Below are 24,174 nucleotides of genomic sequence, written 5' to 3'. Positions count from 1 at the left end.
CCTTTACATTCCATGGTTAGGAGCAACAGTAATAAAACACAGGGTTGCAGATGGGGTGGGAGTGTGGTGGGGCATGGAGAGGGCGAGTGAAGGGGTAGAATTTGAAGAGGGAGCTTTATGGAGGAAGATGTCTGTCTGCAGAAGGCTTGGGAACCATTGTAATAATTACACAGGGGTTACGTCCCAAATTACCCACTGTTCCCTATTTAGTGTACTACTTTTGACCTATAAATGGAATAGGGTGCCATTTGGAACATAGCCTGGGTTGCAGAAGAGGGAGGGCATAGGGTGGAACATTGAAGGCTTGCTAGTGGGACACTAACTATATGGGAGAATGTGAGACTGTCTGTGGAGATGGGAGTTAACCATGAATCTGGCTGGTTCTCTTAACGTGAGATTTGCTGATCTAATCCGTGTGCAATGATAACCACTGTGCTCTCGCCAACTCTAATACTGATTTTCACAGCTGGACTGCACATCCTGAGACAGTTTTCTGGCACACCAACATTCTCACCATGACAAGAACAACAGATCAAAGCAGAGCTCAGAGTTCAATCACTCCTGAGGGAGTATGAACTGCAGTTCTTATCATTTTACTATATTTTATACCCAACACAAACAGCACGTGTCTGTTCTTCGAATGCACCCACTGTCCCTCATCTGAATTGGACTATTTTGCAATGGACAAATAAAAACAAGAAAGAGCAGTGCTATGTAGTGAAGGGCAATCACATGGGGCTCGTTTTTATATACCATTTCTGTCTGTCCTGTCCTGTCTAGCTGAACCCTCCTCTGGATGGCTGCATGCGAAGCTGGGACTGGGTCAGACAGGACTCCAGCATCCTAGAGCGGACCCTGCAGGATTCCAAGGTGCAAAGGTGCTGGGAACATATTGCCCCCGGGTCCTACTTTACTGGAGTCGGCTCTGTTGGTTTCAGCTCTCTAGGTAGGCCGCCTCACTTCCCCGTCACATGACAAGGGACAATATTTTTTTCTGTCCACGCACCCTGACAGGGAATAATTCTGGGCCCTATATTTTAGGTCCCTGGAAACAATTTGGCGTTAGTTTACCTTAATATAAGTTATTTGTTGGTCTTAGAATTAAACAATGAAACAATGAAAACTTGGGACTGAAAAATGTTGGAAACAGTTGTTTCAAAATCGTACATATTGCAATATTGTCAACAATATCACTCCAAAAGACATGTGTTGGACTTTGGTTTGGTTTTGGTAAAGAAGTTTTCAACTTGTAGTTTTAGTTTTTCATAGTTTTTATACTCCCATTCCATTCATCTTTTTCTTCACAGGGCTTTCTGTAGAGCCTGTATTTGAATTCTAAGAGGAACACAGAACTCTTGCGGGAAGAAAACAATTAAGATTGGGGCTAAAAATGTGGAAACCTACCCCTTTCAAAAATTAATCCCTGGTTAACTCCCATCTCATTTACATGTACATCATTTAGCAGATGCTCTTATCCAGAGCGACTTACAGGAGCAATTAAGGTTAAGGGCCTTGATCAAGGGCACATCGACAGATTTTCCACGTTGCAGGCTCGGGATTTGAACCAGTGACCTTTTGGTTACTGGACCAACGCCAGTAACCGCTAGGCTGCCTTCCGTCTCCACAGACAGCTTCACATGCTCCCATACTGTAGCTACTGTCCCATGGTATTGCTTTCTTGCCTGTTACTTCAATAACATCTGAAGCTAAAGTTTAAGTACTTGAATCTGGTGCTTTCCTTGTTTTGTCAGTAAAAAAAAAAGCGTGAAGACATTTAATGGTCTGTAAAAGGAACACTGCATGGTTGTATGAACAAGAGTGCATAGATTAGGGTGCAGAGTGATATGTATGTTATGTTTGTCTTTGTGTCTGCAGCGTTGCTGGGATACTCTTCAGCTGAGCTAGATGGTGCAGACTGGACACTCTCTGTGGAGCTAGCTCTCAGAACGGTTTCAGCCAGAGGCTTTCTCTTTATTCTGGTAGACTCTCAGAACGACTACATCCTCTCCTTGAAACTCAACCACCCTTCACAGGTAACACACCGGAACTATACAGCCTCAAAACCCAACTGATCTGGACCAGAACTTTGTTCATTTATAGTCTCTATCTTCTCTCATTCCTTCACTATTACTGCTTTGGAAATGCTTATGATCTTTAAGAATGGCATAATGGCAAAGACACACGTACGCATGGACACACACACTCATACACTCTCATTCACACACAAACTCACACGGGTCACTCAAACACACACCCACACATACACATACTGTACACACAGCAGCAGGTCACAAAGAAGTCACACTCACACACTCCTGCCTCCGTTGAGTCTGGGACCTGACTTGATTAGCCCAATGCTCCCATGTTGTGATGTCATGCAAAATGCCAAGCAGGAAGAGGTCAAACTTTCCGAAAGAGGCTTTGTTGAAATTGTCACTGTCAGCATGCCATACTTTTAGATGTTTTAACTACTGGAAATCCCCCCAAATATCAATGCGAATAGATCTCTGTTGGCCTTCAACACACATTCTTTGTGCTGTGTGGAACAAACCCTGACTTTTACCTTTTTACGTCTGTCTAGGGCACAAACAGACATGTTGCTGTTTCCTGTTGCAGATTGTTCTGTTGATACCGATTGTTGATCTGGCATTCGCTGCCACTCCTTATGAAATTTGTTTCCATATGACAATGTGTTGACAATTTGTCCGGCCAGCGGAGGTCTTTTTAAACCCTAAACGAAGCATTAACTTATGGGGTGATATAATGCAAAAACAATCTCTCCTGGATAAGTTTGGATTCATCCATGGTTTGGGTTTCCTGTGCCCTAGGAACTGATGCTACGTTTGAGGGGGACTCTATTCTGGTCGCGCAGCTACCCCCAGACCCTCTGCTCAGGTGAGAGTCAGTTCCTGCAGCTGCAGGTGAGGCCAGGCCAGCTGGTGATTGGCATGGGCATAACCAAGGCAACCATGAGGTTGACGGATGGGGACTACGAGCTCCTGAAGAGGGTGTTGAGCCAACCAGGGAGCAGGGTGTACCTGGGGGGCGGGCCAGGTGAGCACTGAGTCTCAAATGACACCCTATTCCTTACATAGTGCACTACTTTAGGCCTGATACTTTCCTCCTCTAATCTGATCCGTGCTGTCTTCCCACATCAACTGATCCTAATCCTCTTACTCATTCACTATTCTACTCTTACACACGAAGGCCGCAAAGCCGAAACGTCTGTGTACTCTATACATGATGCAGTGAAAATAATAACATCTAAAATGAAGTAAGCTTAATGCAACATGTTTCTAAGTGCGAACCCATCCCACCTTGTTACTATTCTACTCTTCCCACACTCTCTCACCCTCAAACGTTTCTCTTACTTTCAGCTCTCCTTCATTCTACCTCATTCTTCTTTTTTCATTCTTTTCCACAAACCATGTCCCAGAATCATCTCCTCTCTGTGTATTGTCCACTGTTAATTGTCCTCTATATTAATGTTTCCCGGATCACCTCACAAATCAGATAAGCTCATTTTACACTGTATATAGATTTTTTTCTATTGTGTGGTTGACTGTACGTTTGTTTAGTCCATGTGTAACTCTGTGCTGTTGTTGTCTGTGTCGCACTGCTTTGCTTTATCTTTTCCAGGTCGCAGTTGTAAATGAGAACTTGTTCTCAACTGGCCTACCTGGTTAAATAAAGATGAATGACCATATGCTTCCAGGTCATATGGCAACATATAGACAACAAAAATGGGTGACTGCATTCAGATGTAAAACATTTAAGAAAAAGTGTTCCTTCCTCCTTTAAATTATGATTGCTTTTTAGGGAATTTAAACTTGAAATTCAAAGTTTATCCGATATTGTGTAGGTTGTGTAGATCCAGCTTGTCCCAATAGAAGACGTCTGAGATCTGAAAACATAACTCACTAAAAGTACACTATACGTGTTTGACACCCTATTCCCTATATATAGCACAACTTTTGGCCCAAGCGATGAAGGACCTAGAGTATGGGTTTCTTTAAGTGCTTGGAGGCGAATCGCATAACTGTTACTTGACTGCACCGTTAATGCTATTAATGAGACCGACTGGTGTTTATACAGTAGAGTACAGTGAGTCTATACAAGGTGTTCTGTGTCTAGCTGTGTTCCAGAGGAGTGGAGGTGAAGCCTCTGTTGAGGACAAATACAGCAAGAGATGGGAGTTGTGGAGAGGTGCAGATGTATCAAATTACAGGCAATTTCCCAGATGATATGTCATGATGACTCCTATGGACATATGGTGTCAAGATGAAACAGTGTGAGCCGGTAGGGGTGTGAGCCGGTAGGGGTGTGAGCCGGTAGGGGTGTGAGCCTGGGGAGCCGTTAAACTTTACGAGTCTTTCTTCTGCTATCATTGTTTTTCTGCTATGAAATCGTGCAAATACTGCCACAAAGGGCTGCCCTATGTGGCCTTCACCTGTCCAGTCATGTTTCATCAGTGATTACTTCTAGGAAGGGAGGAATGAAAGAAGCACAATCCCTTGAACAATTCAATCCCTTGAACTGGGCTTATCTCTGACCTTTGACTGTGTCCAGCGGGTCTGTCCAGCTTCCACGGCTGTCTCCAGGCCAAGATCCAGGGTGTCAACGTTGACCTTGACCTGGCAGAGGTCAAACACGGGGATGTCCGCTCTCACAGCTGCCCTGCCGCCCTCGACATCCGAGATGGGAAGTAAAGGAGCCTGCAGTTACACCCGACACTGCTTATAAGACTACACTGTTTTCTGTTTGGCTAATTGTCTGTCTCTCAACATTTTACTGTCTCATGTGGCTATCTATGTAACAAGATGTGACACAGTACTGCAGAATGCAGTAACATTGTATTTGTATTGAAGCATCTCTGACATGTGAGGGATGTTCATTTGAAGAACAAGAGAACGATTGCGTTTTCTTTGGGTAGATTGTTTTGCATTTTTGGCAAACTTGGTACGTCACTGCAAAACCGTAACATGGCCTCTTTCACTTTATTTGCTGCATATTGTTTCTGTAATTTCCAGCAGAATTCCCCTATAAGGAGGTAAAGCTAAACAGTACAGCTGAATTAACATGTCCACTCTTGTTAAGTATGTGTGAAAGGCAATAAAGCATTTGCTGCTTTTTATAGCTATTTGAGTTGCATTGCATTTTTTTTACATATATGTTGTAACTTCCCCCAAAGCGTCAAAAACATTGTATTCTTTCTCAATGTATTGTATGGATGCCATGCAAGTTTGATCTCGGTGTATTACATTATACTTCCTGTGAAAATAACTAAAGCAAGACAGAAAAGCCTTAGAACAGTTACTCTATAATCATCATTGACATGAGGGGCATGAACACGAAAACACAAGGAGTTTATCATTTTACCAGACAGAAGCTCTCATATACAGTTGCAGACTTGGATTCAAATGCATTTTTAAATCATTTAAAATGCTTTAGCTGAGCTTGATTGAGCTTCCCTAGTGCAATTGAACCAATAGAACAGTCGTAAAGGTGCAAAGCATGCCGATCTGGCCCTCGAGACAGGCTAAAGCAAACGTGCAAAGTATTTGAACCCAGATTTTCACAGTTGCCTGAGAAAGAGGAGACTAAGCCAGTGTTCTTGTGGTCTATTTTTGTCCTGTGAAACTCTTTGACCCCGTTGAGTTTTTGTTAAGTCTGGTGTTTTACTTGGAAAGAAACTCCAGATAATTGCGCCATCTTCTGTCTTGTACATTTCCACAGTTTAATTGTGCAAGCAAATTACTTTTGGGTTTATTGGTTTTTAGCCCTCACGAGTGGAAGGTTTTGTGGATTTGTCTTCGGTCCTTAAAACAAAAAGTGTGTGTGTGAGGAGCTCTGTCAGTCAGAGGAGACATCTTAGATGATGTTTCGGGGAATCGTCTTCCCCTACCCAGGGGAAGAACATTGCGAACATGTTTTATGAAAGGAAGGAAAAACAACACACAGAAGTTTGAGGTATGCATTGTCTGGCCAGGGGCTCGATATTTTCGTACACATCCCCCTCTCTCTCTCTATGCCTATTGAGTTCAAAGAAAGAACACATTTCTTATTGCTTAATGAGTTTTGGGCCCAAATGAAATTTATCTTGGGGTAGATTACTAGTGAGACCAATGGTAGACAATGTTAAGGCAATGAGGAGGCCAGGCAGGCAACATCAAGCAGCATCTCTATTGAATATGAGTGTGTGTGGGCAGCGTGGCACAACCAAAAACAGTAAGTCAATTTGATCAGAAAAAAAATGACTTAGCCAACATTACTTTATTACTTTATTAGCAGATACAGTTGAGTTTAAGATGTAGAATAAAAAGTCAATGTATTTTGGCAAATTGTACATTTCAAAAAAGGTCTTGAATAATTCACCTTTTTCCTAAATAGTAGAAGCATGTCATAAGCCATACATTTTTTGGGCAAATCAATCAAAATTGCTCAAAATATTTACATTTCATATACAGATATTTTACAGCATACAAAACAAACTCTAAAATATGAATCCCCCTGGATGTCATGTGACTTCTAGGGCCAGGAGAGTCTGGAGGAAACTCCGTAGTTGTATGACAAGTTGGTCATGGAATGCTGGAGTAGGGAGGTTAATTCAGACAGAAAAGCTCTGTGGCTTGTAGGGCAGCAGGTTATAGAGAGGGGTTGGGGTCTGGACGGGGGGTACTGACGAATCACTCTGGGGGAACTCTGTCCCCGCTGCTGGGGCAAAGTATTGGGAGGTTCTCTGAAAGACAGAACAAAAACAGAAAACACTAAGGTTAGTTGGATTCAGCTAAGTCTTCACAATTTGCTAATTTGTTCCAATTATAACTAATCTACTTCTAGGTAAATAATAGCTACAAACAACAGACTTTGAATTGAAAACCACAACCAGTTTGAGTGGATAACCACGTAAACGTAATAGATCCCAAATAAACACAAACAAAGCTTAGTTTGAGTCAGCTGAGCAAAGAGCGGAAAACAATATTCCATTTGTAACTCCACTCCACTTGGGAATAATTACAAATAGCAAACTTTGAACATCACTTGAGTGGATAAGCAAAAAAAAAGTTTTCAAATAAAATAGATTCCAAATGGAGGTACGCCTAATGTTTCTCAGACAAGTTATTTTTCTCTGGGGGTTAATTGGTTGGAGGTTGTTCTTTTTTGGTCTGCTGAGGCATGCACCTGGCATGATCTAATAGGGCTACTTGGTGCCCTCTGTCTTGCTAGCAGCCAGTAGTTGTGTTTTAATACAGAGGGTAAGGTAGACGGTGGGCAGATTTAGGGGAGGGCAGCAGGGCAATATGGGATGGCAGAGGGAGTCCTCCCAGAACATATGAGTTTCCATCCAGTGTACAGTATCTCACTACTTTCTCTCTCCTTTGTTTTTACTAGACCAATAACAGAACTTCTTAGGCCCAAGACCGAAACAGAGGTTGTTGTTGAAATACATCTTTGGCGTCCTGGAAAAACCTTGTGTAGGCTCTATTTTTGGCTGCCGTTAAAGCGGTAGTGAGTGTGTGAGAGATTGACCGGGTAGAGACGAGTGTGTGAGACTGACCGGGTAGAGACGAGTGTGTGAGAGACTGACCGGTTAGAGACAAGTGAGTGTGAGAGAGACTGACCGGGTAGAGACATGTGAGTGTGAGAGAGACTGACCGGGTAGAGACAAGTGAGTGTGAGAGAGACTGACCGGGTAGAGACAAGTGAGTGTGAGAGATACTGACCGGGTAGAGACAAGTGAGTGTGAGAGAGACTGACCGGGTAGAGACAAGTGAGTGTGAGAGAGACTGACCGGGTAGAGACAAGTGAGTGTGAGAGAGACTAACCGGGTAGAGACAAGTGAGTGTGTGAGAGACCGACCGGGTAGAGACAAGTGAGTGTGAGAGAGACTGACCGGGTAGAGACAAGTTAGTGTGAGAGAGACCGACCGGGTAGAGACAAGTGAGTGTGAGAGAGACTGACCGGGTAGAGACAAGTGAGTGTGAGAGACTGACCGGGTAGAGACACGTGAGTGTGTGAGAGACTGACCGGGTAGAGACAAGTGAGTGTGAGAGAGACTGACCGGGTAGAGACACGTGAGTGTGTGAGAGACTGACCGGGTAGAGACAAGTGAGTGTGAGAGAGACTGACCGGGTAGAGACAAGTGAGTGTGAGAGAGACTGACCGGGTAGAGACAAGTGAGTGTGAGAGAGACTGACCGGGTAGAGACAAGTGAGTGTGTGAGAGACTGACCGGGTAGAGACAAGTGAGTGTGAGAGAGACTGACCGGGTAGAGACAAGTGAGTGTGTGAGAGACTGACCGGGTAGAGACAAGTGAGTGTGTGAGAGACTGACCGGGTAGAGACAAGTGAGTGTGAGAGAGACTGACCGGGTAGAGACAAGTGAGTGTGAGAGAGACTGACTGGGTAGAGACAAGTGAGTGTGAGAGAGACTGACCAGGTAGAGACAAGTGAGTGTGAGAGAGACTGACCGGGTAGAGACAAGTGAGTGTGAGAGAGACTGACCAGGTAGAGACAAGTGAGTGTGAGAGAGACTGACCGGGTAGAGGTGTTGGTGTCCTGTGTTTGTGTTGTCCATCAGCAGGGGGGCAGTGGGGGAGGAGCGAAATCCCCCCTCTGAGAAATGCGAGGTCAACAGGGTCACTGAGCTGCTCTTCTGCAAAACACACACATGTTGGTTTAGTGTTAATTCTTACAAGTAAGGAGTGTGTTGTGATCCTCTTGTGTATTATGAAACTAAATGTGATCACAAAATACACACACACACACACAATAAGGCTGGTGCTAGATATCTAAAATGATGTCAATAGAAAATAATTCAGCTTTCATCTGCTAAAAAATGTACTTGGATTGTTTGGGAGATGAAGATGGCGTGAGCAACAACCTCAAATTCAATGCATTTCTGGTAGGCAATTATTCAGCCCTAATATCTTGTGTGATCTCAAGTCAATAGGCTTCCTCACTCTCTTTCCCAGAAGAGAGCAAATTGAAGGCCTGGCCTGAGAGAGGAACCATGTGGCCCAATGTGACCACGTCAGCGGTCTGCCACATGGATGAACACACATCCAACTCTGACCACATCCGTCCCATCACCAGCGCTATCTAGCCGTGCAACCACCCTCCCCCCACCACATACACACATACACAACCGCTTGTTCACTCACACTGACACACTGTTCATCAACCAGAAGTGGTGGGGAGAGAGAATTATAGCGATGCCATGGTATTTGGATCAGACAGGAAGGGGTGGGGGATCCTGGGGATCTCAGATTTTTTTTTAAATTAAAAATGATCTCTGACGTTGATGTGTGTCTTCCTGGGCTATGCCCTGCTGTGTCTCCCAGCTCTATCGTGCTGCAACACAGAACATATGCCCCTTCTCCCTCGCCGCCAGCTCCTCTCCACACATCCCTAATTCAATCAGTACCGGTTAACTATTCTGTTTCTCCTGGGGACATTCAACGTAGGATGATCGCCAGAGAGATATCTCTCCTCTTTAGTGAGTCGTGACATTTAGAATCTGGATCGCTGGGTAACTAATACACATTTTTCTATTTGTTTTGATCTAGAAAGTATGAATAAGCCTTACCTAACAACCATCCACCCCTTCAAGCTTTGCTCGGATATTACAGACCGACCTGGGTTCAACTACTATTTGAAATAATTGTAAATACTTGATCTGTGCGTGATTGAGCCTGCCTGACTTAATGGAACAAAATATTCCCAAAACAATCAACCCTGCACTCCAGGCAGGCTAAAACAAACACTGGCAGTATTTGCATGACTTTATAGCAGAAAATCAATGATAACAGAAGACTCAAAGTTGAACAGCTCCCCGGGCCCACACCACTACCTGCCCACACCACTACCTGCCCACACCCCTACCTGCCCACACCCCTACCTGCCCACACCACTACCTGCCCACACCACTACCTGCCCACACCACTACCTGCCCACACCACTACCTGCCCACACCCCTACCTGCCCACACCACTACCTGCCCACACCACTACCTGCCCACACCACTACCTGCCCACACCACTACCTGCCCACACCACTACCTGCCCACACCCCTACCTGCCCACACCACTACCTGCCCACACCACTACCTGCCCACACCCCTACCTGCCCACACCACTACCTGCCCACACCACTACCTGCCCACACCCCTACCTGCCCACACCCCTACCTGCCCACACCACTACCTGCCCACACCACTGCCTGCCCACACCCCTACCTGCCCACACCCCTACCTGCCCACACCCCTACCTGCTCACACCACTACCTGCCCACACCCCTACCTGCCCACACCGCTACCTGCCCACACCCCTACCTGCCCACACCCCTACCTGCCCACACCCCTACCTGCCCACACCGCTACCTGCCCACACCCCTACCTGCCCACACCCCTACCTGCCCAGAACCCTACCTGCCCACACCATTACCTGCCCAGAACCCTACCTGCCCACACCCCTACCTGCCCACACCCCTACCTGCCCAGAACCCTACCTGCCCACACCCCTACCTGCCCACACCCCTACCTGCCCACACCGCTACCTGCCCACACCCCTACCTGCCCAGAACCCTACCTGCCCACACCATTACCTGCCCACACTGTTGGATCATCTTGACACCGTATGTCCATAGGAGTCATCATGATATATCACCTGGGAAAAGTTGTGCAATATATAGGGAATAGGGCGTCAAACACGTATAGTGAACTTTTAAAGTGAGTTATGTTTTCAGATCTCAGACGTCTTCTATTGGGACAAGTCCACGTCCCAGGTCTTCTTTTGTAGATTCAGCTATATCAAATGGAAAACATCAGCTCCATGTAACTTCCAGATTTGTTTTGCTTATCTTTTACATTCTTTTGAGGTTGAGGAGGCACATAGCTGGATCTACACAACCTGAAAACATTGGAGAAACTTTGAATTTCGAGTTTAATTTCCCTAAAATGTCCCTATAATGAACAGTATGACTTTGAGTCAATCCGTAGCACTGAAGATCTGCGCTACAGTGCAATAGAAATTTAAAGGCAATGTTCTAGCGTTCGCAGAGACTGCATTCAAGGTAAACACCGCATATGTTGGCTCAATCGAAAATGATCTTTAAATTTCAATCAAATCAAAAAAATTGTCACATGCACATCTTTAGCAGATGTTATTGCAGGTGAGGTGAAATTCTTGTGTTCTTAGCTCCAACAGTGCAGTAGTATCTAACAATTCATATAGCCCTACAGCTCATATCTTCAGAGCTACAAATTGAATCGAGGCAATGTTAACCTGTGAGCTCTATATAAATAACGTACCAAAGTATTCGAGAACCACGGACAGCTACCGCTAGCCAGCGCATGGGGGATGACGCTTCAGCACCACAGCAGTGGAGAGTGCCACTACAGGCGGGTTATGCCCCGCACCCAACAACGCTCATAAAAAGCTGTTGCCACAGACCTGTGTTCTACTGAGAAGAATGTTTGGCATGGGGAGGAGAGCAGCCCTGCAGGGCAAGAGAATGCCACCTTGATTTGGATTCTTTTTCACAATCCCTTTCCCTAAGTTTAATACAATATGGAATGAGACCTGGATATGATTGAACTGCAAGTACTGCTCAAGACTCCTGATTATACACCACAAACCTTTAAGTATTGATACAAGTACATTAGCGTGTAGTTTTTGCCGCAGCCTGTGTCTCTCACCTTGTCCTTGATGCTTCCCAGCACGGCAGTGGTAAGGATACCCAGGAAGAAGGCCACCAGGTTGAGGCTGGTCAGCACCCAGATCAACACGTACAGGGACAGCACATCACCGCAGCTCCGCACACCCACAAACTCATAGTAGTTGTTTATGTAGCCCCCACTACAAGACAGGACAATAGAACGTCACTAACATCCAATCCTATAACAATATTATTCTAGTTATGCTATTAATATGCCATTCATAGAATAACATTACGCTACTTTATAAAGCTATACTATTAAGGTAGTATGATATGAGTTGGCCAGGCCCAGGAGTTCTTCCAGATCAATCATTCAAATGTATTTATAAAGCCCTTTTTACATCAGCAGATTTCACAAAGTGCTATATACAGAAACCCAGCCTAAAATCCCAAACAGCAAGCAATGCAGATGTAGAAGCACGGTGTCTAGGAAAAACTCCCTAGAAAGGCAGGAACCTAGGAAGAATCCAAGACATGAACCAGGCTTTAACATGTATTTTGACAGGGATGTAATACTGAGACTGGGGTCTCTTTTACAGATGAGTCCTGAATAAATACATCAGAAACATACAATATACGAAATGACCAAACATATTAAGAAAACAGACACATTTATCAACATAGGGGTCTCTGGTCATGACTCTGAACTGACCAAGGGGAACATCTCATTTCAGAGAGCTCTGTAAGGTGTTCCACATAAAGGGCGCAAAGAGACTAAAAGCAGCTTTACCCAACTCTGTGGAGACCAAAGGGGCTTCCAGTGTTATTCATGCCTGAGGCCAGGTATGGTCATTTGTAAGTCTAAATTTAATGAATGATTATAGATGCATAGGAAGTTTCTGCATGAGTGCTTTGTAGATAAACACAAGAAAACTTGCTCTATTTGTGTACTGTTCAAACTAGTCATTACAAATTCATTAAAATCTGAGTTATGGGACCTAGAAAAAAAACATGCATTTTGTTTTGTTTGCACTAACTATAGATCCAATAGTGGCCTCTGCAGTGCTTGAAAATCAAACTTCAAATATGAAAAGACTTGGCCAACCGATGGCGCAATGAAATACAACACTGCATCATCTGCACACAAATATATATATATATATATATTTTTTTTTTCAGCATTACCAATGTTATTTATATAGATTGTAATCAGTAGTAGGCCGAGTTTCGAACCTCCTTTATGTAACTCAATGATTTGACACCATCTACCTTGATGGCCTGAGTTCATTGAGATAATTATGAAACCATCGGCAAGCATCAGTACCCAACCCTATTGAGGATAGCTTATTCAGAATATAACATGGTCTTCAGATGGCGCCGACAGACATGGCAAATCTGCTTCTAGCTCCTAAGCAACTTTGCAGTATTTTTTTGTGTGTGTGTTATTTCTTACATTATTTAGCCCAGAACATTTTTTGTATTATTACATACAGCCAGAAATAACTTTTGGATATCAAAGCAGCGGTAACTCCAGCAATAAGACCAGGAATACGACTTTTGGACCCTTTGTTCGTACACCCCAGGGCAATTGAAATTATCCCAGAGGCCGTTCTAAGATGCCTCCAGCAGAGAAAAGGCATTTGGAGTGGACTTCTAGTCTGACTCAGGAAGCATACACACCATCCACAGCTTCTGAGTATATTCCTCGCTAATGTTCAGTCTCTGGACAATAAAGTAGACAAGCTCAGGGCGAGGATCTGCTTCCAGAGAGACACCAGGGACTGTAACATACTCTGTTCCACAGAATCATGGCTCTCTCGGGACATACTGTCCCTGTCCATACAACCAGCTGGGATCTCAGTTCATTGCACAGACAGGGATAAAGAACTCTCCGGGAAGAAGAAAGACGTGGTGTGTGTTTCATGATTTAATATTATTCTTTTTAGCCCTTTAGCTCCCCAATTTCGTGGTATCTAATTGGTAGTTACAGTCTTGTCCCATCGCTGCAACACCGGTACGGACTCGGGAGAGGCGAAAGTCGAGAGCTGTGCATCCTCCAAAACACAACCCAGCCAAGCCGCACTGCTTCTTGACATAATGCTCACTTAACCCGGAAGCCAGCCGCACCAATGTGTCGGAGGAAACACCGTACACCTGGCGACCGTGTCAGCGTACATTGCGCCTGGCCCACGATGGGACAAGAACATCCCTGCCAGAAAAACCCTTCCCTAACCCAGGCAAATTGTGAGCCACCCCATGGGTCTCCCGGTCGTGGCCGGCTGCAACAGAGCCTGGACTCGAACCAGGATCTCTAGTGGCACAGCTAGCCATGTCCTCAGAGCATGCGCAGAACAGCTGGCTGGAGTGTTTACAGACATTTTCAATCTCTCCCGATCCTCTCCACTTGCTTCAAGATGTCCACCATTGATCCTGTACCTAAGAAAGCAAAGGTAACTGAACTGAATTACAATCACCCAGTAGCACTCACTTCTGTCATCATGAAGTGCTTTGAGAGGCAAGTTAAGGATCATATCACCTCTACCTTACCTGACACCTTAGACCCAGTTAAATTTGAGGAATACATACATACAGTTGAAGTCGGAAGTTAACATACACTTAGGTTGGAGTCATTAAAACTCATTTTTCATCCACTCCACAAATGTCTTGTTAACAATCTATAGTTTTGGCAAGTCGGTTAGGACATCTAATTTGTGCATGACACAAGTAATTTTTCCAACAATTGTTAACAGACAGATTATTTCACTTATAATTCACTGTATCACAATTCTAGTGGGTCAGAATTTCACATACACTAAGTTGACTGTGCCTTTAAACAGCTTGGAAAATTCCAGAAAATGATGTCATGGCTTTAGAAGCTTCTGATAGGCTAATTGACATAATTTGAGTCATTTGGAGGTGTACCTGTGGATGTATTTCAAGGCCTACCTTCAAACTCAGTGCCTCTTTGCTTGACATCATGGGAAAATCAAAAGAAATCAGCCAAGACCTCCACAAGTCTGGTTCATCCTTGAGAGCAATGATAAACACCACGGGACCGTGCAGCCGTCATACCGCGCAGGAAGGAGACGCGCTCGGTCTCATAGAGATGCAGGTACTTTGGTGCGACAAGTGCAAATCAATTCCAGAACAGCAAACGACCTTGTAAAGATGCTGGAGGAAACAGGTACAAAAGTATCCACAGTAAAACGAGTCCTATATCGACATAACCTGAAAGGCCGCTCAGCAAGGAAGCAGCCACTGCTCCAAAACCGCCATAAAAAAGCCGGTTTGCAACTACGGTTTGCAACTGCACATGGGGACAAGATCGTACTTTTTGGAGAAATATCCTCTGGTCTGATGAAACAAAAATAGAACTGTTTGGCGATAATGACCATCGTTATGTTTGGAGGAAAAGGGGGGATGCTTGCAAGCAGAAGAACACCATACCAACCGTGAAGCACGGGGGTGGCAGCATCATGTTGTGGAGGTGCTTTGCTGTAGGAGGGACTGATGCACTTCTTAAAATAGATGGCATAAGGAAAATTATGTGGATAAATTGAAGCAACATTTCAAGACATGAGTCAGAAAGTTAAAGCTTGGTCGCAAATGAGTCTTCCAAATGGACAATGACCCCAAGCATACTTCCAAAGTTGTGGCAAAATGGCTTAAGGGCAACAAAGTCAAGGTATTGGAGTGGCCATCAAAAATCCCTGACCTCAATTCTATAGAACATTTGTGGGCAGAACTGAAAAAGTGTGTGCGAGCAAGGAGGCCTATAAACCTGAATCAGTTACACCAGCTCTGTCAGAAGGAATAGGCCAAAATTCACCCAAATTATTGTGCGAAGCTTGTGGAAGGCTACCCGAAACGTTTGACCCAAGTTAAACAATTTAAAGGCAATGCTACCAAATTGAGTGTATGTAAACTTCTGATCCACTGGGAATGTGATGAAAGAAATTAAAGCTGAAATAAATAATTCTCTACTATTATTCTGACATTTCACATTCTTAAAATAAAGTGGTGATCCTAACTGACCTAAGACAGGGAATTTTTACTAGGACTAAATGTCAGGAATTGTGAAAAACTGAGTTTAAATTTATTTGGCTAATGTGTATGTAAACTTCCAACTGTACGTCAGAATGCTGTTCATTGACACTTGCTCAGCCTTCAACACCATATTTCAATTATTTTAATTGGCAAGTCAGTTGAGAACAAATTCTTATTTTCAATGACTGCCCGCCCTGTGAAACTGGGTCCTGGACTTCCTGACAGGCTGCCCCCAGGTGGTGAAGGTAGGAAACAACACCTCCACTGCGCTGATCCTCAACACAGGGGCCCCACAAGGGTGCGTGCTCAGCCCCCTCCTGTACTCCCTGTTCACCCATGACTGCATGGCCACGCATGCCTCCAACTCAACCATCAAGTTTGCAGACGACACAACAGTACTAGGCCTGATTACCAACAATGACGAGACGACCTACAGGGAGGAGGTGGGGCCCTGGCAGAGCGGTGCCAGGAAAATAACCTCTCACTCAACGTCAACAAAACAAAGGAGCTGATCGTGGACTTCAGGAAACAGCAGAGGGAGCACGCCCCTATCCACATTGACAGGACTGCAGTGGAGAAGGTGGAAAGCTTCAAGTTCCTCGGCATACACATCACTGACAATCTGAATTTGTCCACCCACACAGACAGTGTGGTGAAAAAGGCGCAACAGCGCCTCTTCAACCTTGGATGCTTAAGAAATTTGTCTTGGTCCCTAAGACCCTCAGAAACCTTTACAGATGCACAATTGAGAGCATCCTGTTGGGCTGTATCACCGCCTGGTACGACAAGTGCATCTCCCACAACCGCAGGGTTCTCCGGAGGGTGGTGTGGTCAGTCCAACGCATCACTGGGGGCACACTGCCTGCTCTCCAGGACACCTACAGCAGCCGATATCACAGGAAGGCCAAAAAGATCACCAAGGCAATCAACCACCCGAGCCATGGCCTATTCACCACACTATCATCCAGAAGGCGAGGTCAATAGAGGTGCATCAAAGCTGGGACCGAGAGACTGAAAAACAGCTTCTATCTCAAGGCCATCAGACTGTTAAATAGCCATCACTAGCCGGCTACCACCCGGTTACACAACCATGCACCTTAGAGGCTGCTCCCCTATATACAGTGGGGCAAAAAAGTATTTAGTCAGCCACCAATTGTGCAAGTTCTCCAACTTAAAAATATGAGAGAGGCATGTAATGTTCATTATAGGTCAACTTCAACTATGACGGACAAAATGAGAAAGAAATCCAGAAAATCATATTGTAGGATTTTTAATGAATTTATTTGCAAATTATGGTGGAAAATAAGTATTTGGTCAATAACAAAAGTTTATCTCAATACTTTGTTATATACCGTTTGTTGGCAATGACAGAGGTCAAATGTTTTCTGTAAGTCTTCACAAGGTTTTCACACACTGTTGCTGGCATTTTGGCCCATTCCTCCATGCAGATCTCCTCTAGAGCAGTGATGTTTTGGGGCTGTTGCTGGGCAACATGGACTTTCAACTCCCTCCAAAGATTTTCTATGGGGTTGAGATCTGGAGACTGGCTAGGCCACTCCAGGACCTTGAAATGCTTCTTACGAAGCCACTCCTTCGTTGCCCGGGCGGTGTGTTTGGGATCATTGTCATGCTGAAAGACCCAGCCACGTTTCATCTTCAATGCCCTTGCTGATGGAAGGAGGTTTTCACTCAAAATCTCATGATACATGGCCCCATTCATTCTTTCCTTTACACGGATCAGTCATCCTGGTCCCTTTGCAGAAAAACAGCCCCAAAGCATGATGTTTCCACCCCCATGCTTCACAGTAGGTATGGTGTTCTTTGGATACAACTCAGCATTCTTTGTCCTACAAACACAACGAGTTGAGTTTTTACCAAAAAGTTTTGGTTTTTGGTTTCATCTGACCATATGACATTCTCCCAATCTTCTTCTGGAGCATCAAAATGCTCTCTAGCAAACTTCAGACGGGCCTGGACATGTATTGGCTTAAGCAGGGGGACACGTCTGGCACTGCAGGATTTGAGTCCCTGGCGGCATGGTGTGTTACTAATGGTAGGCTTTGTTACTTTGGTCCCAGCTCTCTGCAGGTCATTCACTAGGTTCCCCCCGTGTGGTTCTGGGATTTTTGCTCATCGTTCTTGTGATCATTTTGACCCCATGGGTGAGATCTTGCGTGGAGCCCCAGATTGAGGGAGATTATCAGTGGTCTTGTATGTCTTCTATTTCCTAATAATTGCTCCCACAGTTGATTTCTTCAAACCAAGCTGCTTACCTATTGCAGATTCATTCTTCCCAGCCTGGTGCAGGTCTACAATTTTGTTTCTGGTGTCCTTTGACAGCTCTTTGGTCTTGGCCATAGTGGAGTTTGGAGTATGACTGTTTGAAGTGGACAGGTGTCTTTTATACTGATAACAAGTTCAAACAGGTGCCATTAATACAGGTAACGAGTGGAGGACAGTGACGCAATTATACTATGGTCAAAGTTTTTCGATTTGGTGTTTGTAATGCAAGCAATAGGGCAGTGGTCACTGATATAATTAGCAAAAACACCACGAGCAAATTTTTATGGGGATGGTAAGTCAGAATAAGGTCAATCAAGGTTTTTACATTTATCCGAGTGGGTTTCATTATCAGCTGAGTCAAGTTGAACTCGAGACAGATATTCTTAAACTGATCTGAGGTATGTGTAAGCCAATCAAGATTTAGATCTCCTAAAACAACCAGATAGGGTTATACATCATTTCAGATTATTTATAACCCTATCTGGTTGGGGCTGGGGTAGCAGTAGACTGCATCAATAAACATTACTTTTTTGGTTTATGGACACTTTTATAACCAGTAGCTCACATATTTTGGGGACAGAAATGCTAAGAGAGCATGATGCTATAAGAAAAGATCTTACAAAAATAGCCAGCCCTCCCCCTTTTTTGGCCTATCACATCTGAAAATGGTGTAGTCCGCAATGGTAACATCCTTATCCATAATCAAATTATTCAGCCAGGTCTCTGAGATAACCAGAACATCAGTGCTAGTGTCATGCACCCAGAAATTCCAGTTTAGGCATCAGGCTTCACACATTTATATGTAACAGTCCAAGCCATCTGTGAGATTTGAAAACAGCTGGAGGATCCATGTTGACACGAGTCAATATAACTGGATGAGCTAGCCACAAGAGGCTTCTTGATTGGATTTAAAGTTGCGAAGCTAATAGTGGAATTCAGGTAAATATGCACAAAATAACTATTGACAATAGCGGTATGGGTATGAGCACATCTAGCAAAAATGATAGCTTGATATAAAACTATTAATAGCATAGGTGACGCTAACAGTGGCTTCCTTGTGGGACTTCCACGGCGAGTGACGTGCCTCCATGGCTGGTTTGCAGGGTCAAGAATAGGAACATCCACTAAGTCATCTAGAGGCATCCTACTAATTAAATTGGATAGACGACACGGTGGCAACACTCCCACCAGGCCCGAGCAGCGTCCAGTTACTGGAGTAGAAGAGAAAGAGAAAGTAGGCGGACGTGGATTCCCCAGTAGCTTGTGTAAGTTCTCTACTTGTTTGCTAAGAGTAGACACATCGCCTCTGTAGCCCTCTGCTACATTGAAAGTCCGGACAGTCCACATTGTCCCAGAATAGAGAAAAATAAAACCGTTGAAACCGTTCGTTAGCAACCTCCATTTGAAACTACAGACTAGCTAAGATAGGTAGGCTAACTGGGCTTCCATGTCTCTCTTCTTGACAATAATTTACGAAAAGTTTGCTATTAGCTACAGTGGGTTTGCACCCTGCCTCCTGAAACAAGCACATCCTGTGAAATGGAAAATGCACAAGCAACACAAACCTGACTCACACACCAGTATGGCAAACAGAGAGAAAACGGAGGACTTGCTCACTGTATTTATACTGCCTACACGTACACTATACGAGCGGGAGATGACCAACTTGGTTCTGTAGAAGCAAGCAGTGAGTCAAAACACAGGTCAAGAAGAGACAGGTGGCAGGAGTATTTGCTTACCAATGAGCAGCGAATGATGGGAAGTGAGATGAGTTGGTCTGCTGCCATGCTGCTGCTCCAGTTTCAACTGTTCTGCCTTATTATTATTCGACCATGCTGGTCATTTATGAACATTTGAACATCTTGGCTAGTTCTGTTATAATCTCCACCCGGCACAGCCAGAAGAGGACTGGCCACCCCACATATGCTCTCTCTAATTCTCTCTTTCTTTCTCTCTCTCGGAGGACCTGAGCCCTAGGACCGTGCCCCAGGACTACCTGACATGATGACTCCTTGCTGTCCCCAGTCCACCTGACCGTGCTGCTGCTCCAGTTTCAACTGTTCTGCCTTATTATTATACGACCATGCTGGTCATTTATGAACATTTGAACATCTTGGCCATGTTCTGTTATAATCTCCACCCGGCACAGCCAGAAGAGGACTGACCACCCCACATAGCCTGGTTCCTCTCTAGGTTTCTTCCTAGGTTTTGGCCTTTCTAGGGAGTTTTTCCTAGCCACCGTGCTTCTACACCTGCATTGCTTGCTGTTTGGGGTTTTAGGCTGGGTTTCTGTACAGCACATTGAGATATCAGCTGATGTACGAAGGGCTATATAAATAAATTTGATTTGATTTGGTCTGTACACCATGTGACCTGGCTAGGACAAACTCTGTGCTAGTTTGAGCATACTTCAGCTTAAATAGGTCACAATCACTCCACACCTTATCATTGTGATACCTAATGTGTGAAGAACATTCTGACACCAAATACCTTCCAAGCGTCACACAAGTGGGTGGGTGCAACACATTGCTAATGTGAGGGGTGAGTTACCACGCATACTGTATGTAAAGTTATTTTAGCACAGCATTTTTACTACTGGTTGGATGTACCGCTTATCAGGCTTGCGTCCAATAACAATGACAGATCTATAACATTTCCATCAGAAATGTGTTGGGTAGTACACAAAGCTACACAATGGACCTTTTAACATTGGTGTATCTTTGACTCACTTGGCACAGTCATAAAGGTCGCAGCAGTAGCAGGTCCCACTGCGTACTTTCATCTTACATGACTCCGTGAGACCCTGGCATGGCACCTGCAAGAGGAGGCAGACACTCCAATCAACAGTATTGAGTGACAGGTACAGTACAAGCAGAGATTAGTCAAAGGTGATTTCCCCTGCCAGACAGTATGTACCACACGTATTTTCTGAATTGGACAGTATAGCTGACACAGTAAGTCATATTGCTATGCGTGCAGTTGTACTTACAGAGGCATAGTAATTCTCATAGATGTAGCTGTTTCCACTCGTGTAAAACTGGCATCTTCCTGCTTTCAGAGGACGGACATCCTGGTGTGGGGAGAGAGAGATAGCGAGACATGATATCTTAATGCATGAGAGAATTGAATAGACTGCAGTTATATAGTTTAAAGACAGCTGCAATGACTCCATCCATTTCCAGCACACACCTTTTGAATAGCATTACCAATTACACTCCATATCGTTCTGGCATTGTAAAGTTCTCCAATAAAACAGAAGACGGATATAAAATATATATACAGTGAGTGTACAAAACTTTAGGAACACCTGCTCTTTCCATGACATAGGCTAACCATGTGAATCTAGGTGAAAGCTATGGCCTCTTATTGATGCCACCTGTTAAATTCACTTCAATCAGGGTAGATGAAGGGGAGGACACAGGTTAAAGAAGTATTTTTAAGCCTTGAGACAATTGAGACATGGACTGTGTGCCATTCAGAGGGTGAATGGGCAAGACTAAAGTTTTAAGTGCCTTTGAAAGCTGTATGGTGGCAGGTTCCAGGCGCACCGGTGTGTCAAGAACTGCAAAGCTGCTGGGTTTTTCCACACTCAACAGTTTCCAGTGTGTATCAAGAATGATCCACCACCCAAAGAACGTCCAGCCAACTTGATACAACTGTGGGAAGCTTTGGAGTCAACATGGGCCAGCATCCCTGTGGAACGCTTTCGGCATCTTGTAGAGTCCATGCTGCATCAGATGACCTGGCTCCACAATCACCCGACCTCAACCCAATTGAGATGGTTTGGGATGAGTTGGACCTTAGAGGGAAGGAAAAGCAGCCAACAAGCGCTCAGCATATGTGGGAACACCTTCAAGACTGTTGGAAAAACATTCCTCATGAAGCTGGTTGAGAGAATGCCAAGAGTGTGCAAAGCTGTGTTTAACACTTTTTTGGTTACTACATGATTTAATATGTGTTATTACATAGTTCTGATGTCTTCACTATTATTCTACAATGTAGAAAATAGTAAAAAATAAAGACAAACCTTGGAATGAGTAGGTGCATCCAAACCTTTGACTGGTACTGTATATGTTAAAAGCAGAAGGGGTTTTGCTAAGGCGTTGTTGTCAAGTTGACATCTGTAAGTTCCGAATACATGCAAATGTAGGATCTTAATTTGATCACCCTGTTGTAGAAGAACTTTCCTGCAATGCAAGAAATGTAAAACTTGTAGTGTATTTGAGGTTTTAAAAAGGCTTCTGAGGTTTGTAATTTCCACTTTGAAATTTCAGACTTGATTTTCACTTATTTAACATTTATCAACCCCTACAAAAATGTTGATTAATTATAATCTACAAAATAATTGACATTTCCTGTTGCTGCAGGATTATCTTCCTGCTTTAGCAAACTTGCTCAAATTAAGATCCTACATCTGTACAGTGCATTGGAATGTTTCTGTGACAAAATCTGTAAACCAGATGACTGTATGGACTTGATTTGGCCAGTTGATAATTGTGAACAGAACTATGGCCTAGTAATATTGACAGTATGAGGAAAGGCTAAACGTTCAAATGTCAAATTTAACACTTCTCCTTATAAAGGGATACAAAATGAAAATCTATAAAAAATTATGGAAAAAATCAAGCCTTCTTTTTCACTTTAATACTAATCCCTTCCAGTGGTCAAATTCTACTTGGAATCAAAAATACAAATAAATGTCAAACGAGTGGTGTGGGATTAAGATTTACTGGGAAACAGACAACCAGTGGAGTCTAGTGCGCCTATTCCCAAAGTGGTCTCATAGCATTTCATATTATTCGGTACGTAAATCCAAGACTCTGCTTTTAGTATGATGTGTTACGTTTCGTATGGTATACAGTGTATTCGGAAAGTATTCAGACCCCTTCACTTTTTCCACATTTTGTTTTACATTACAGCCTTATTCTAAAATTAATTAAATCATTTTTTTTCTCTCATCAATCTGCAGACAATACCCCATAATGACAAGGAAAAACAGGTTTTAAGAAATGTTTTGTAAATGTATTACAAATAAAAAAACGTATATCACATTTACATAAGTATTCAGACTCTTTACTTTGTTGAAGCACTTTTGGCAGCGATTACAGCCTTGAGTCTTCTTGTGTATTATGCTACAAGCATGGCACATCTGTATTTGGGGAGTTTCTCACATTTTTCTCTGCAGATCCTCTCAAGCTCTGTCAGGTTAGATGGGGAGTGTTGCTGCACAGCTATTTTCAGGTCTCTCCAGAGATGTTCAATCGGGTTCAAGTCCGGGCTCTGGCTGGGCCACTCAAAGACATTCAGTTACTTGTCCCGAAGCCACTCCTGCATTGTCTTGGCTGTGTGCTTTGGGTCATTGTCCTATTGGAAGGTAAACCTTCGCCCCAGTCTGAGGTCCTGAGCACTCTGGAGCAGGTTTTCATCAAGGATCTCTCTATACTTTGCTCTGTTCATCTTTCCCTCAAACCTGGACTAATGATACACATTTTTACGGAATGCTCGAATAAACCTTATTTTCTTGCCATCAGCCCCATTGTCTTGAAATATGTCTACCAAAGTATTACATATGCTTGATGAAATGTGTGCTGCCAACAGGTAAATGCCCTATTTTTACTGGCTTTATTAAATCAAATTAAATTGTATTAGTCACATGTGCCAAATACAACTGGTGTAGACCTTGAAATGCTTACTTACGAGCCCCGAACCAACAATGCAGTTAAAAAAAATACAAATAAGAATAAGAAATAAAAGTAACAAGTAATTAGCAGCATTAAAATAACAATAGCGAGACTATATACAGGGGGACACCGGTTAGTTGAGGTAATTGAGGTAATATGTACATGTAGGTACAGTTATTAAAGTGACTATGCATAGATGATAACAACAATGCAAATTTGTATTTTTTTATTTTACCTTTATTTAACTAGGCAAGTCAGTTAATTAAGAACAAATTCTTATTTTCAATGACGGCCTAGGAACAGTGGGTTAACTGCCCTGTTCAGGGGCAGAACAACAGATTTGTTTCTTGTCAGCTCGGGGATTTCAACTTGCAGCCTTTCGGTTACTAGTCCAACGCTCTAACCACTAGGCTACGCTGCCGCCCCAAATAGTCTGGGTAGCCATGAAGGGGGAGGTGTTTAATCCCAGGGTCCTTAGCTTATTGATGAGCTTTGAGGGCACTATG

General features: G+C 43.8%; 2 protein-coding genes across 2 annotated transcripts in view; one reads left to right on the top strand and one right to left on the bottom strand.

Annotated features, from left to right (window-relative positions):
- Positions 1–5,140, top strand: part of LOC115141683 (vitamin K-dependent protein S-like) — a 10,979-nt gene extending 5,839 nt beyond the window's left edge. Inside the window, exons 5-8 of the mRNA XM_029680772.2 lie at positions 781–946; positions 1,876–2,033; positions 2,829–3,054; positions 4,570–5,140. Of these exons, the coding sequence (XP_029536632.2) occupies positions 781–946; positions 1,876–2,033; positions 2,829–3,054; positions 4,570–4,709 (690 nt within the window). The 3' untranslated portion in view covers positions 4,710–5,140. The remainder of the gene's footprint in view (positions 1–780; positions 947–1,875; positions 2,034–2,828; positions 3,055–4,569) is intronic.
- Positions 5,141–6,268: 1,128 nt separating this feature from the next.
- Positions 6,269–24,174, bottom strand: part of LOC115141682 (transmembrane protein 255B-like) — a 34,296-nt gene continuing 16,390 nt past the window's right edge. Inside the window, exons 5-9 of the mRNA XM_029680771.2 lie at positions 20,977–21,057; positions 20,717–20,802; positions 11,698–11,857; positions 8,539–8,655; positions 6,269–6,739 (exon numbers count right to left, since the gene is read on the bottom strand). Coding sequence (XP_029536631.2) covers positions 6,608–6,739; positions 8,539–8,655; positions 11,698–11,857; positions 20,717–20,802; positions 20,977–21,057 — 576 coding nt within the window. The 3' untranslated portion in view covers positions 6,269–6,607. The remainder of the gene's footprint in view (positions 6,740–8,538; positions 8,656–11,697; positions 11,858–20,716; positions 20,803–20,976; positions 21,058–24,174) is intronic.

This window comes from Oncorhynchus nerka, linkage group LG14 (genome assembly GCF_034236695.1).
Source record: "Oncorhynchus nerka isolate Pitt River linkage group LG14, Oner_Uvic_2.0, whole genome shotgun sequence".
NCBI classification, from domain to species: Eukaryota; Metazoa; Chordata; class Actinopteri; order Salmoniformes; family Salmonidae; genus Oncorhynchus; species Oncorhynchus nerka.
Note: the sequence above shows the minus strand (reverse complement) of the source record. Positions and strands in the feature narration are given on the sequence as shown.